This window comes from Ammodytes marinus, assembly GCF_949987685.1.
Source record: "Ammodytes marinus genome assembly, chromosome: 7".
In the NCBI taxonomy this organism is placed as follows: domain Eukaryota; kingdom Metazoa; phylum Chordata; class Actinopteri; order Uranoscopiformes; family Ammodytidae; genus Ammodytes; species Ammodytes marinus.
In genome coordinates, this window is record NC_137211.1 from 25655371 (window position 1) to 25671522 (window position 16152).

The window sequence follows — 16152 nt, forward strand, 5'->3', positions numbered from 1 at the left end:
TGCCAGTGTCAATGAAGGGGGACCGGTCTTTGGACCGAGCAGTTTATAGTTAATTGGTTAAACTTGTATTTAAAAATAAAAATGCAGTTCTACTAGAAAATCTTCTCCAATTTATTCATTGTTTTGATGAATAAATCTGACTGCACTCTGTATCATATAAATAAAAAAAAAATCCAGCTATAAACAATAATAGCATCATCACACAATGACATACATTCTCTTCAGTTTATGTTTTTGTAACTCTAAATAGCTTTAACTTCTAAACCTTTACACTGACTGGCCTGATGGGGGCACTATAATCAAATGTCAGAGGTCCAACACAACATAATACCAGTGGAGGGAGATAATAGATTGAATATGTGTGGGGGACAGATCGTGACATGGACACACTTGGAGAGACTGAGACGGAGTGAATTAAAGTATGACAAGCTTTGGGGCCCTCTAGCCAACTTTCCAATGCAGGATAGGATACGCAGCTAGGCTACTTGATGGAGGGAGTGGGACGGGATTACACTCAAGAGACAGATGAGCGGAAGGAAGAGGAGGTGAAAGAAAGGAATGGTTTGGAAAGGAAAGAGAGTGAGAGAGAGAGAGACGCCCTTGGTCTGAAAATCATCAAAGGAAGCAGGATGGAGTCGCATTGACCTACTTTAATGTCCACGTCTTTATTTGTGGAAAAAAACGAACTAATGACTATTTGAAAACACTGATGCAATCTGTCATCACCCCACACCCTGACATGTTGCAGCAGCTTGCCGGTGACTGCGCTGGTGTATAATCAGCAGACTGGGCTGAGCGTGGATTTTTTCTGGTGAGCTCAACATTTAAACTGCAGTGAGGCAATAATACCAGAGAGGGTTCTCCTCCTTACTCATATTATGGTATTACCGGCTGTGTGCTCACTGTCCACACAGCAACTAAAGTCCAGACAAGGAAAAGCACCACCCTGAAGACAGCCCATGGTAACATGCTTTTTTCAATCTGTTTTGACTTTGCTTGTGTTGATAAAGTTATTATTTTTTGTGATTTGGTGTCATCCCCTGAATTTTAAAGAGCTACTATTTAGCAAAATATTGTCCAAAAATATGTCAGTACTTGGAAGAGTTTGAAAATATTTTCAAGGGATGTGATGAATGAAAGTGTAAATTATAAATTCTTATCTGGACATTTGACTTTCAGACAGGTCTAGGACTGTGTTAAAAAACACACAAGGGGCTGTGTTGGTGTTTTGCTGGTTGCTAAAGGTGAGAAGATAAGGAAGATTGGCGGAGTGATACAAAAATAAATGGCTGTAAACTAAAGTCGTGGAATATAATCTCAGGTTAGGGTACAAATGAATGTATATTTTATATATGTGGAGAAAAAACGTTTTTCTTCTGTCCCCCTCTGCAACAGTATAAGGCTGACTTCTGCTACAGCGAAGTCTCCCCCAAACTCCTTATAGTGACTGCACTGATCGCCATATCTATAAGGTAACACACTAACAATGCTTAAGAAGCTCATACCTCCCCATTTAAAAAATACTGAACTATCCCATTAAACAATTCATTTAGCGTGATTTGTACCTTCTAAAAAGAAAGAGAAAGTTGGTTGTAAATATAAACTGTGTGGCTGTTAATAAATAGTTAAGATAGAATAGATAGAATTTCTTTAAAACTGGAGAGGCTGTGTATAGAATGGATTGAAACGTTGGTACGATGTTTCAGCAAAAATAGTACCGAGATGGAAGCTCAATGAGCCGTATTGTGTAATCGGTATAAATATGGAGGTTGTCCATGTTATGCAGGGACGAGCTCCGGATGAAAAGTGTCCTTTTTTGAATGCGTTTTTCAACTACTGTTTTTTTAATTCAATTTCTGACAAACTGAAATATCACCTTACGACATTAAATAAACTGTACTGGGACCAGAAGGCACAAATCTGATCAAATGACTTTAGATGTCCGTCTTATCTCAGCCATACAGCCTCACCCTTTCAGATTCCATCATCCCAAGATGCACGAGCTCCTTATCTCTTCTTCACACACACACACACACACACACACACACACACACACACACACACACACACACACACACACACACACACACACACACACACACACACACACACACACACACACACACACACACACACACACACACACACACACGCACACGCACACGCACACGCACACGCACACACACACACAGCCATTTTTCTCGTACCTTCCCCTGTTGTGCGGTGGCCTCTCTCAGCCTCTGCTCCCACTGGGCTCTCTCCTGGCTGAACCTCTCCAGCAGCTCCAGCTTCTCTCTGCTCCAGTTCCTCTCTCCGATCTGAACCTGATTGGTGGAGAGACAGGAAGTACAGGCAAACATCAAAGGAGGAGGAAACATGATAGGTGTAGTGCATGACATCAGAATGTGAATATGAATTTAAATAGCAAAAACGATGGTTTTTTAAAAAACATTATCACTTAAAGCTATAGTGCGTAACTTCTGTCTCCCCCATGATAAATTCGGAGTAATTACAACAACATTGTCGGCGCATCTTCATGAGGTAAAGCCTTCAGTGATCGCATATGGATTTTATTCTTTCTGCTGTACGGCCAGATTTTCAATGTTATGAAAAAGTTACACACGATAGCTTTAAGTTTCCTCGGCTAATGAATAACTGCTATTTGAGTTATTTTAGTCCATGTAAACAAGGTTACACATTTACACACGCACCTGTTTAGTCAGGTCCATCACAGCAGCGTAGGACTCGGCCAGCAGGTGTTGGTGTTCTTCACGCTCCCTCTTCAGCGCCACCTTCAGGTCTGGAGGCTCCAGTGCGTCGCTGCCGGACAGAGCTGCTTTGCCTGCTTTGTTCTCAAGCTGGAAGACAGAAAGCAAAGGCATAGAGATCCTGTTAAATATATCAAGATTACACAAATTCATCCCCATTATTTTAGTTCTTTATAATCATATTACCAAGATCATTATATGTTGTTTAGCATTCAAAATCTTTTGCTTCAACTTTATTTTGTAGAGCACTTTCTCTTACCAAAGTAACAGCGCTTCAAGAAAGGACAATAATAATAAAGTAAAACCAGATAAATGACGTACATTTATATTGTATAAAATGATACTGCAGTCAGTTGAAAGCCACCAGATCCTGATAGTGGAGAAGACAGTTCAATATTTCCCTCTTCAGTAGAAGTACAATTTAGTCAAATAGGGAAATACTGGACATTTGTTTGTGAACTGCCCGTGATTAAATGTACTCAGTTACTTTCTGAATCTGAACGTTTGCCTCTTGAAGTTGGAACCATTTAGCACAATGACACAAATAATTACTAGCTGTATTTGAACCACACAGTGATTAGTAATGGGAACTCCCAGCCTCTCCGCACGTTTCATCCACATAGGGCGAGATATAGTTATAAATGATGTCATGGACTATTTCCAAGGCAACCCCTGGACAGCATGGCAGAGTCAAGTGTCCTCACACATGAGCCCTTTATCATGGCTTACTGCTGCTGTTCATGGAATGATGTTTCATGTTTTGAAACTACAATCTAGAGAATTGTAGTCCCTTTTTTCCAATATGCTTCTATCGTCCCACTCTCGGCTATTCCTTCCCTCTCTCTGTCCTTCTAACCTTTTCCTCACCCTCTCTCCATCCGTCTCACCCGTTCTCTGGCTGTATTTTGAGCTCTCTCGCCCTTTTTTTTCTCGCTCACCATAAATCTCTCCTGCCTTCAAAGAGCGTGTAGGTGGGATCGCTTGAAATTTTTATGAGCAGCTCTGCTTTCCCTTTTCCCTCTGTGTGGGTATCATATAGTTCACACGGCCGACACTACCGGGGGACCATCAATATGACAAAACAGGAACACACACACACACACACACACACACACACACACACACACACACACACACACACACACACACCCACCCCCCCCCCCCACACACACACACACACCCTACAGACCCATCAATCCTGTCTGTGCCTCTGGTTCTGGCTCTGTGGCTGAGGCATCTTCCCTATATGGCGCTAATGGAACTGTCTGGCAGCCAATCACAGGCTAACACACGGCACATTGGGCACAGCTCCAGTCTCCTATGGCAACAGAGTGTTTTCTATAGTTTAATGATGAGCGCGGCCTAACGAGCCCCCCTTTGCCTTAACGAGGTTTAGCGCACAGAAGCTATACGAGCGAAGCCCATTTGACTGGATGACTGGCGTTTATTGGTGGATCGTGAGACATCTCGTTCACGACTCGCCACACACCATTTAGCAAGTTCAATTACTTGTATGTATTCAACTAAAACCTTGAATATACACAGAAAATACATTTATTAATTAAGTTTGACTAGAATAATCCCCATAGAGGACTTCAGGGCCATGGTTAGTGAAACATCTGTCTATTCTTGTATTTCTAAAAAGCTAGTTTTTGAGGAAATGTCTGCCTTCACTTTCGTCTCATTTTTCTTTCTAGCTATTTTATACAAGTGTCTATGCAGAAGCAATCTTTCATGGGCATTGGAGACAGTATTCATACACAGAGCTTAGAGCTACCATCAGCACCGTGGCAATAAACAGCAATTAAAAACCCACAGGGGTTTCTAAGTGGTGAGTGGGATGTCAAGAGGAATAATTCTACCATCATTAGGCTCGGAGTTATTATTAATTCATCAATAACAGAGTAAGAAAATACGATTCCAGCTATGTGTATATCAGCCACAGTGATCTATCTTCCTGTACAATATACTACGCTCACAATATTATAAGAAATAAAGCCAGATGTGTGATTTGGTGTTTGTTTTCTTAAGCTATGACCTATACCCACTATAATAATAATAATAAAAAATAAATTAAGTTTATAGAATCAGAAAGCTATTGATAGTTGGAGAATCATTTTTAATACATAAATTATGATTGATACTATAGTCATGTATGTGGAATTATGCATACATGGTAGAGATAAAAAATAACAGTGTGCTATACATATACATCCCTTTAAAAAGGATTCATATGTTTTACAGTATTACAGAGATTTGTTATTAACTTTAACATGTCAGCCATTGAACCACTTAGATTATTGTACAGTCAGTCAGTAAAACAGTCATGATTTATGCACACAATATGCACTTGTAATGTAACAGTGACCCATAGTGCATTATGATTGCTATGTTGTGATGCATGTTTTTGTTGCCTGCAGCAGATCTGTGCTACAACAAAGGGAATATTATGTGTTTATGGTTATCAGTAACTCATACCAGCCATCAGCTGTTTCTCCCAGGGCTAGCAGCAGCCACAACACACTCCTATGAGACTAAATGTGTGGCAGGTTTATAAATAAAGCCAAAGCCTAGATATTATATAATGGATAAGGATGATGCGGACGTTTAAAATAGCGACCGAGCTGTCTGCGTCTGCATGCTGTGTATTTAAAACTTAAGTTCTCAAGTCCCACCTCACCTCAGTGGCTATTAATAATGTTTTTCTTAATCTATAACAAATACTAAGAAATGTTATACTTAGATTAGCATTCAGCCCACAGTCATTTGATTCAGGTATTTGGTGGAATAAAAGTCTGGAATAAATAATCAAGCAGATCGTACAGTCCAGTTAAAAATAAAAATATTATGAAGCTACTGTATAGCCAGGTTTAGCTAAGCAAAAATAATCAATGATTAGAGGTGCTTTTAGGCCGATTTGTTATTTTTACCCTTTGAAAATAGCTAGGCTAGCTCTTCCCTCTTTGCTTCTAGACCTCATGTTAATCTAATCAAAGCTAACTTTGGCTTGGCTCTATGTTGGTATTTAGCATGCAGATCTGAAAGCCCTTTCAATTTTCTCACCTGACTCTCGGAAAAAAAAATCAAAGGAACCTAGTATATGTCTGTCTATGAGGGTCACATCCACATTTGAGTTCCACATTGGCGTGTCATTTTTCCCCCTCCCCGCCCTTTTACCTTCATCCTAAATACAGTCCATATAATTATAAGCAGTTGAATAATTGCTGTGAATTAATACGCTTCGGCTTCCCCCTGCCATTTCGGACACAGATTAATAAGTATTTATAAATATTGTTTATGACACTTTATAATTATAATTTCTGTTAGTGTTTTTTTCGTATGCTTTGTCATACTCTCTTTTTTAAATTTTGTTCGAAATAAAGAAGAAATTAATCCTCATTTAATGATTGAAGTGAACTCCACAGATGTTATGAGGGAGCGGTCAGAGCCTCCAGCCGCCCACTCTGTCTGATCACAGAGACAGCAGGTGTCTGTCACATCTCCCTACAAACAGGATGGGCCAATGATTAAGGGGATGAAAAGGAGGAGGATGTGTTACACTGTGCGCTCTGAGGGCTCTGGATAGGGGTTCTACCTCACTAACAGTGTCTGTTTACTAGGCCGAACGGCGAAGATAGTTTCCCCACTAGCGGTTTGACAGGTAGGACATACTGTGAAATTGAGGAGACTTGTTGGACAAGGCAACAGCTGGAGGAGCCACTGCACGCTGCCAGGATGCCTTGGCAACAATGCACACACACACACACACACACACACACACACACACACACACACACACACACACACAGAACAGCAGGGGAGATTGATGGCATACTTTACAGCTTGCACAATGTTGGCAGAGAAAGACATTGGGTCCAGCTGTGGCATCTAGGCCAGGGCAGCACACACACACATTCACACGCACGCACGCACGCACGCACGCACGCACGCACGCACGCACGCACGCACGCACGCACGCACGCACGCACGCACGCACGCACGCACGCACACACACACACACACACACACACACACACACACACACACACACACACACACACACACACACACACACACACACACACACTTTGGTAGGAGGGTGGAAAAGAGGATTCTGGCATTAAAATATTGCCCAGATGCTTGCCTTTGTTTTCCAATTTTACAAATTTGTGATAAAAGCCGAACATAATTTCATAATTCCTTTCAATGTAAATGTGTTGTTGATATTCCATGATGATACATTGGTTTCACCCAAAACCAATCACAGCTGGGTGATTGGATCTTTGAATAAGCCACTTGGGTTTGGTCATACACACATTTTATCTTATAAAAACCTGCAGCTTTGTCACATTTAGGAAAGGCAGAGCATCTTATCTCTTCATAACACTGCCGTCGTCTCCTATTGGCTGCCACGGGAGCTGCCAAACCAATCAGAAGACAGATGATCCAGCACCACAGCACGAAGGGGGAAATCTCTCTGAACATGACGATGATGAATGACCCTGTCAGTGTGTGTGTCCGTGTGTATTCTTGTGTTTCAACTCCTTTAATAGTCAGGGCATTTCGAATTCACAAGGCATTTTAGTCTTTTTTTTTTTTTTTTTTTTTTTTAAGATATCTTTTGGGCATTTTTATGCTTTATTGATAGTGCAGAGAGACAGAGGTGAAATGGGGCAGAGAGGGGAGTGAATGCAGAGAACGACCGCGGGCGGGAATCAAACTCGGGTCTGCTGCTGGGCTCGGCTGTTTGTTTTTCCTCATCTCAGGTTATAATTGCATTTTATTTGCTATGAGATATGATTGTTCCTTGTCCAAATATATTTGGATTCATGATTATATATTATTGATCTGTAGCTGCTTTATTTTTTCCAAGTGTTGCAGTCTACTTTCCTTATATGTAATTCTACTTCAGTCAGTGACTTCCTGCGTTTCCCAGACTGCCTTTCAACACGCAGCCAATGGAACCCAATGGAGTGAGTTTGTTACATTCAGTATATGAAGGAAAACGAAAATAAATTATTATTGATGCAGCATTTCAGTCTGGTGTGTTTCCTGATACTGTGTGTAGCCTTGTGATGCTGAACCATCTGCCACCAAGTGCTGACAATATGTTGATGCTTTAGATTGGTTTGAAGGTTTTTCATGCGATACAGGATGTCAAAAGCGCGAAAGGGAATATTCAAAATGAATGACAATGCATGTGCCATTTCAAGGGACTTGGACAAGAACCACTTGCAAAAATGGAAAATAGCTTTTAAACTCAAGAATAAGAAAACATGAAAAAGCTTATTTTTTCTTTGAAGTTCCCCCATCTTTAACTGGCCTCTCCGTGTCTTCCTTCTTTTTTTTTTTTATCTCACTCCTCAATTGCCAGGCGGTTTACACACAGGCTGTCTTTCATCTCAGAGGCTATTAATTAACGATCACACAAGTACCGCCGCCTCTGCTGCCGCTGTTATGAGACAGACACAGACACAACGTGGGAGGAGAACTTTCAAACCATCACTTATAGACGAGATAGACAGACAGGCAGACAGAGAGACAGGCAGAAAGACAGAGAGACAGAGAGACAGACAGACAGACAGACAGACAGACAGACAGGCAGACAGACAGAGAGGCAGGCAGAAAGACAGAGAGACAGAGAGACAGAGAGACAGACAGACAGACAGACAGACAGACAGACAGACAGACAGACAGACAGACAGACAGACAGACAGACAGACAGACAGACAGACAGACAGACAGACAGACAGACAGACAGACAGACACACACACACAGACAGACAGAAAGACACACAGACAGACAGACAGACAGACACACAGATGGGCTTAAAGGCTCTGGTGCAAAAATAAGCCAGTTCACCATTCTCTATCTGTTTGTCATCCTGGATTCATCATCAGTAGCTTGTTTATTTAGAACTTGTGGTTGTAACTTTTCCTCTGGTTGCTGGGAAGGTTTGATCCAAAGCTGATTTACCCAGGAAGCCATTTTCCCTAATCTTTTACAGCACATTCATTTCTCTTCTCGCCGTGAATTCAGTTAGCCCTGCTCAACTTTCTCAGCGCTAGCATCTGATTGGCTTTTAAATGTCAACATCTGTCTCCTTACACTCCAAACTGCAGAGCAACCAAACCAAACTAGATCAGCTCATTGGATGAATGGACAACACAGTGACAACCCCTGAAAGCTTGAGTAACCATCCCAACAACCGTCATAAGATTTTGCTTTAAACACACATCCTGACTGATTCACAGAATAATGTCACGTCACCTTTTGATACAGTCCTTCACTCTGTCAACAAGTGAAATGGCAGAAAATGTTGAATCCATTACTCACATTTAAAGCTAGTGCGTAACTTTTTCATATAAACTAATGTTGGTTACGTTTAAGCCATCACCAAACGCTTTGACACTCGTGACAAAAGTTGTTTAAGCCTATCAGCTCCACAAAACTCTCTCTGTATTTCTCAGTATGGCAGTGTGTTTAAAAACTGGTGTCGCCACCCTGACACTGGAACAGGTGCTCAGAAAAAGAAAAAACATGGACGTACAGCAGAAGGTATAACCTTATCACGAAGGCTTTCATCTTTTAGATGTGCCTACAGTGTTGTTGTAATTCCTCAGAATTCCTCATGGGGGCGACATAAGTTACGCACTATAGCTTTATTACATTCCTTCTTGTCTGAACTCACAATAAAGCTTCTCACCTGTGTGTTGAGGCTCTTTAGTTCGGTCCTCTCCACCTCCCATGATGCCTTGGCCTTTGCAAACTGCTGTGTCAGCTCCTGGGAGCCTTGTCTCTCCTGTCGCAGCTCTCCACTCAGGTCGTACAGCGCCACCTTCAGGTCAGCCAAGGTACTGCTCACTGCGCTAGACTACAGGGAGGCAAAGACAGGCAACGGATGTAAGAGAGTGTGTGTGTGTGTGTGTTGGTCTATCTGTGTGTATGTGTGTGGTGACTCTACCTACCTTGATAGTCGGGCTGAGCGGTTGTTCGTCTGCAGAGGCCTTCTTGTCGGTCTGGTGGGCGGGGCTTGTCAGGTTCTCCTCCTCCAGCAGCAGGTAGAGATCCTTCAGGCTGTTCATCTGAAAAACACACAGAGCAGGATCACCTGTCAATCATCTATACCAGCCTCTAGTACTGAGGTACCCACAGTGACTAATGAGACAGTTATTTGCTTATTTTAAAATATGCACAGGAAACGGTTGTTCATATTTCCATTCTGCTGTATTTCTACATATATACCTAAATATATGTCATTTATCCATATATATATATTTGTTTTTGGTGGCGGAAAACCTTAGATCACATCCTTTCAACATTTTGCGGACAAATGGAGATAGGCTATCCTTTGGGGCTTGGAAATCATTACTTAAACCTGAAATAGAGTATTGATTTGAAGATACACAGCCTAGCTTAGAAAATAAATAAATATTCTTCCGGTCAAAATAAGGACATGTGTCATCGGTGTGGATGGTCAACATGCTATTGATGATATCGACCGGTCACTGACTGAAGAAAAGCAGCGGTCAGGCATTTTTCTTTTGCGCCCCCCCTTCATACCTCCAGGATGTCTTTCCACTCTGTGTCCTTCTTGCAGCCCAGCCTCCACTGTTTGAGGAAGCAGCGTAGTTTGAGGCTGAGCAGCAGCAGGGCTTGTTTGAGGTGTTGAGACTCCTGGACCAGCAGAGTCCTCTCCTGGCTCCACAGCTTCTGATGGAGCCGAGCCTGGAGCCCCAAACTCTGCAGCTGGAAGTCCCTCCGGAGCAGGGCCTTCTGGTGCTCATCCTGGAGCTGAGAGGGAAAGACACAGTTTGAGATAGGACAACATTGGGCCAAAAGGCTTTATGTTTGATTCTAGTCTTTGTCCCTCTCAAATATCCATGTTATGTGTGGAGTCAGCCATTCTGAAAAAAACGTGTTGTCGAAATGACTTTTTGTCAAAATCAGTGAATATCTCCTCACGATCTGTGCAACATCTGGGCATGTTACTAGCTATGGTGTGTCGGTCCCAGCCCATTTCTTTACTTCACCGTTTACAGAGACTAGGCTGATTTTTGTCACTAAAAGCCCATCCCTCCTCTAAAACCAGAAGCATAAAGAATATTTTTAAGACAGATCATGGAAAAGGATATTTTTCTTCCAAAATCACATTCATGGAAGAAAATGCAAAGACACAAAGATACAACACTGTGGCCATATTTGAAATAATTGCTTTACTGCAATTGTTTGTAGGTAGGCTTCTGCACAGTTTAGAAGAGTGGCGTTTTAGTGTACTTGGTGTTTTGTTTACAGGTTGAGTTCATAAGTTAGTGTGTCGTGACAGTATTCAGGTGCTGCAAAACCGACCTGTGTGAGTTGGAGAGTTGATTCTCTCTGAGCGTGCCTCTCCTGCTCCAGCTCCTCCTGGGGTTTCTGAGCAGACTCCTCCTCTGCTTCACACAGCTGGGCCTGGAGATCACTGGACTGAATGGACTGGACACAGAGATGAGGAAACCATGAGTTAAGTTAAGTTGTCTTTATTAGTCAATTTACACGAGGCACATTGAAATTCGTCTTTTCGCATATCCCCTCTCAAGTTACCACACTTCAGAGGGGGTCAGAGCGCAGGGTCAGCCGTAGTACAGCGCCCCTGGAGCAGTTTGGGGTTGAGCGCCTTGCTCAAGGACATAATGGTAGAGATGGTGGGTATCGTAGATGTAATAAAAGATGTGTAAAAGCACAGTGTAAGGTAAGGTGACTTTATTTATATCCGAGGGTAGATTCATTTGGCAGCAAGATGAAAACATTGTGTCAATGTGTAGAAAAAAACCCCTGCTCAATCAAGATTGAAAAAAGTACCACCAATCATAAAATAAAAGAGAAAAATAAAAATCAATAAATAAGACCAAAGAAAACACTCCTAGATAACTAACCTTTGGAATAAACCAACCAGGATAAAAGCAGGTATAAAACCAAATATAAAGTACTTAAAAAATGATAAATAACATCGCTTATGTGCAAAAATCACTACCCCTTTGTTTAACTCAGCAGGGACATAGCTTGTTTTGTACTGCTTTGTTCTGCACTTTCAGGAAACAAGAGGGGAAGTAGGCAGAGAGTCAATAAAAAAATAAAAATAAAGAATGTAAGCAGTAATGGGTGGAGAAGTGTGAGGGGAGAGAAGGAAATGAAACAAGGGAATAACCACAGAGTGTGAGATGCACATAACATGGCAGTGCTGTGCGCTACAACGCCTTTTGGAAATCACAGATCAGCTGTGGCACGCTACTGTACGCGCGCACACGCACACGCACACGCACACGCACACGCACACGCACACGCACACGCACACGCACACGCACACACACACACACACACACACACACACACACACACACACACACACACACACACACACACACACACACACACACCTCATCACATGCAGCCTCTCATGCCCCATTTGGCCGCTGAGTGAGTGCAATCCATCGACCCACCACTGTACCAGTAATGTCCTCTTTCACCCTCCACTGGGCTTAGCCTCTTCCCTGCAGAACACCCCAGCACGGGTCGCTCACATGCAGCCACTGTCAGCGAGAAAAAAACTATACTCAGTCTGACCTCTGCTACAAAGTGACTCGCTAGATGTGGAAAAAGTGCTAAATGTGCAGCAACATAAAAAAGAAAAAAAAAAAAAAAAGTGTGAAGAATGACGTCACTTAAATGCACTCTTACAACACCACTTTATTAGTACAAAGAACAGGCTGAATTTAATCTGTTAAATATATTTTTAAAAAGAAGGTCGACTTTGGTTCTTGCTTCAAATTTTATGGACAGATCTCACACTCTGCAAAAAAATTGGAACAGGAATTTTTGCCAAAATGTCTTACCATACCTTTAGGCTAGCTTGGGTCAGTTAAAAAATAAAGAAATATATTCCAACCAGTACCTCTTAAGCAGAGAAATGACCACGTTATATGTCATTAGTTTATTCTAAATAAACAAACAGTATTAATTGCAGTATTGCTATTGAGTGTTAGTACACATGACAAGGCCACTACATCAACTGATTCTCTACAATATCTCACCCTCTCTTGTTATCTTTCTCTGTCATTCCATTTTAGTTTCTCTGTCTCCCACAGTCACCCTCTCTACATAAGGATGCACACACACACACACACGCACACGCACACGCACACGCACACGCACACGCACACGCACACACACACACACACACACACACACACACACACACACACACACACACACACACACACACACGGTTACCATGGAGACGTCAGCAAAAGGTCAGCCAAACAAAGGCCTTTTCTTCCTGTCAGTCCCACATCTGACGGTGAAGTCACTGTGTTTATGGCTGTTTACTACACTGTGTTGCTAGCATGAGGTCCCACCACTTTACCACTTCAGTAACTGTATGTGTGTGTGTGTGTGTGTGTGTGTGTGTGTGTGTGTGTGTGTGTTTGCACCTCAGGAAGAAGTGACGTGAGCACAAACAGCCGGAATGTGTATTAGAGGCCCATTTTAAGGGGCATAATTGTTGTCTGTATCAGTATCAGTATTCAGTTCCCTGAATCATAAATATTAATACTAAAATTAAATGTTAATGCCTGAGGGTAAAGTGTATTCTTGGCATATGAAAAAGTAGTTTGACAAAAAAAAAAAAAAAATGTCAACTGAGCAAATTCTGCCTGCTGAAGACCAGTTAAATACGTTGGAAAAAAAGGCTAGCAATGTTCTGATCCAACTCCAAGCAAGCAAAGTTCCACATGTGGAACTATTCATTAAAAAGGTACAGTGTGTATAATATTAGAGTATTTTAGCTGCATCTAGCAGTCAAGTGTTTTAGATTGTAACTCTCCCTTGCTAACCCCTCCATTTTGGAGAATTTACAGAAGCTACAGTGGCCTTCAAGGACATGACGCTAATTACTAAAGATGGCGTCATACACCAATACCTCAAGCCAGTAATATCAAGTGATGAGTAGAAGAAGTATTTAGTGATTTATTCTATAGTACTTCTTCTCCATCTTCCAACAGCTATATATCCGGCAGACATCCACTATATATAAAAACGCCATTATGTTCGTCAGTTCTTTGCTACTGTGGAAAGATGCATAGCTGCACGCCCCGCTCTTATCTCTTATATGGATATGAAACTCTTATTCAAACGTTATTAATCTTGTATTTTCAAATGATTATACACTACTACTACTGCTTGTTATACGATATTCCCTTTTTCCATGTCTGTTCTGGAGCATGCCAATCAATCCTACACACTGTACTTTAAAGCATCAGAGTGGACCTTTGGATTTTTACCTTGAAGGCTGAACCCTAAATGTTTGTATGTCTGTCTGTACATGAGAAAAAAAAGAAGGAATTGTGACATTACAATATTACCTGGCTTCAGGCCCAAATGGGTTTCTCTGTGAAAACATGTATATCTAGCTATCAGTCCTGAGACAGACTATAGCCCCTGCAGCAGTCCTCTAATGTGTTTGTGCCCGTCACAAGGTCGATGATTGATTGTGAGTGACTCACCGTTACATCGGCTGCTTCCTCCTCTCCCTCATCCAGCGTCTCATTGCTCTCTGATTGGCTGTCCTTCTCACTTTGACCTTTAAAGCCCGCCTCTGGTTGGTCCCTATAACCAGGCTGCTGCATGCATGGGCAAGTTAATGAAGGAAAAAAAACAAAAACAAAAAAACAAACAAAAAACACAAACATAAATCATAAAGGAGATAGGAAGGGTAGGGGCGAGGGAAGAGGAGGAGAAGTTATGGACCAATAACAAAAACAAAATAAGGAGGGGGAATGATAGAAATGAAAGAAAAAAAGCACACAACAATAAGAACAATAAAAAAAACAACACAACCAAGAAACGGTGTGCGTTTCGTGTGACGACATTGAGAATATAAAAATTAAAAAACAGAAAGAGTTTGAGTATGGAGGATCTCACAAGACGAAGAAGAGGATGTAGAGGAAAAAGAGCTTGGTCAGGGAGGAGAAGGAGAGGGTGGAGAAGAGAAAGAAAAGGAGGATGGAGGGCAGAATGAACGGCTGAGGGAGGAGAGGAAGGAGGAGAGGAAAAGGAAGAGGAGAGGACAAACAAAAGGGTGGGGGAAGACCGGAGACGCAAAGAGATAGGACGAATGGGAAGGCAAGAGAAGTAGGGAGGCAGTTATAGGATGAAAAAGTCAGAGCAACAGGTGCAGATAGGGGGAAGCAGAGACGAAAGGGGGAAAGAAGGGAGAGTAGAAAACGAGGGGGAGAAAATGGTTGTGAAGGGAGTAAGGGAGGGAGTCAGAGGGAAAAGTAGCAAGGCAGTGGTTAAAGTGATGGACAAAGAGGAGGAAGAGAGTGATGAGTGGGAGAAACAAAGATGGAAGTGAGGTGCAGAACGCGAGGGTAATGGTGCCCGTGCAGAGGAAAAGAGGGGAGGACAGAGAGAGAGAGAGAGGAAAAGGGAGGAGGGGTGTTGGGACTCAGAATTGGCCTCTAATGGAGTCTAAACATTGTAATTTATTCTTTTTCAAATCTCTGTATAATTTCACCACAGCCTTTTCCAAACACAAAGTCACCAAAATGGCAAAAAAAAAATCTTAACAATTTTGTTAAAGTTGACAAAATATTTGAAGTGGTTTCCGACAAAAATTAATTTACTCCAGAAGTAATGTTGGATTCTCATTAGATTAGAAAGGTTTGATGAGCATGTTCCTGACAGTCACAGGTTGGGGCGAAACTATACTACAGGTTGACGTTAGAAAAAAGAAGGCAGTTGAGTATACATTCAAAGCCCCAGCTGGTTTTAACCTTTACAACTGTGTGGAACTCCTACTGATTTATGTATATGGAGGATTGTATGGCTGAAAATAGAAGAATTTCCCATTGGAGCATTTCAGACAGTACACGTTCTTTATTGTGGTCGGAAATCTATTCGGACCAAGCTCACTATCTCATCTGCTACTATCTTTGTGGATAAATAATCCAATCTTAAGAATTTTCTGGAACATACTTCCTTTGCATGGATTTTAATAACATTGACTGACAATCTTTTGTGTTAAAGCAATTCAATATAGAGAGCAGTTTATATATATTTTTTGCTGCCTTGTGTTTCTACCAATCCATTATATCTCCCCTTATAACACACCACACAGTGTCATTTTTAAAAGTTATTTTGCTTTGCTATCATCCTGCTGGCCGTAATTATGATAGTGTACACCATGAATGTGAGTCAATCTTTCTATAAGCTTAAGTTTCAATAAGAACATGTACGATCAATAGAGACTGTATGTAGAGTTGGTTTCATGATATGCTGATGATTATGCGTTCTCCATTACCTCACTATGTCCATGCAACAAACAGTCTCCATTTGAGGCCTAAA

The 16152-nt window shown here is 41.7% G+C and overlaps 1 protein-coding gene across 1 annotated transcript in view; it reads right to left on the minus strand.

Annotated features, from left to right (window-relative positions):
• Nucleotides 1–16152, minus strand: part of mtcl2 (microtubule crosslinking factor 2) — a 106688-nt gene that overhangs the window by 12487 nt on the left and 78049 nt on the right. The window contains exons 11-17 of the mRNA XM_080030765.1: nt 14310–14426; nt 11119–11244; nt 10333–10563; nt 9738–9854; nt 9476–9643; nt 2712–2858; nt 2208–2324 (exon numbers count right to left, since the gene is read on the minus strand). Coding sequence (XP_079886891.1) covers nt 2208–2324; nt 2712–2858; nt 9476–9643; nt 9738–9854; nt 10333–10563; nt 11119–11244; nt 14310–14426 — 1023 coding nt within the window. The remainder of the gene's footprint in view (nt 1–2207; nt 2325–2711; nt 2859–9475; nt 9644–9737; nt 9855–10332; nt 10564–11118; nt 11245–14309; nt 14427–16152) is intronic.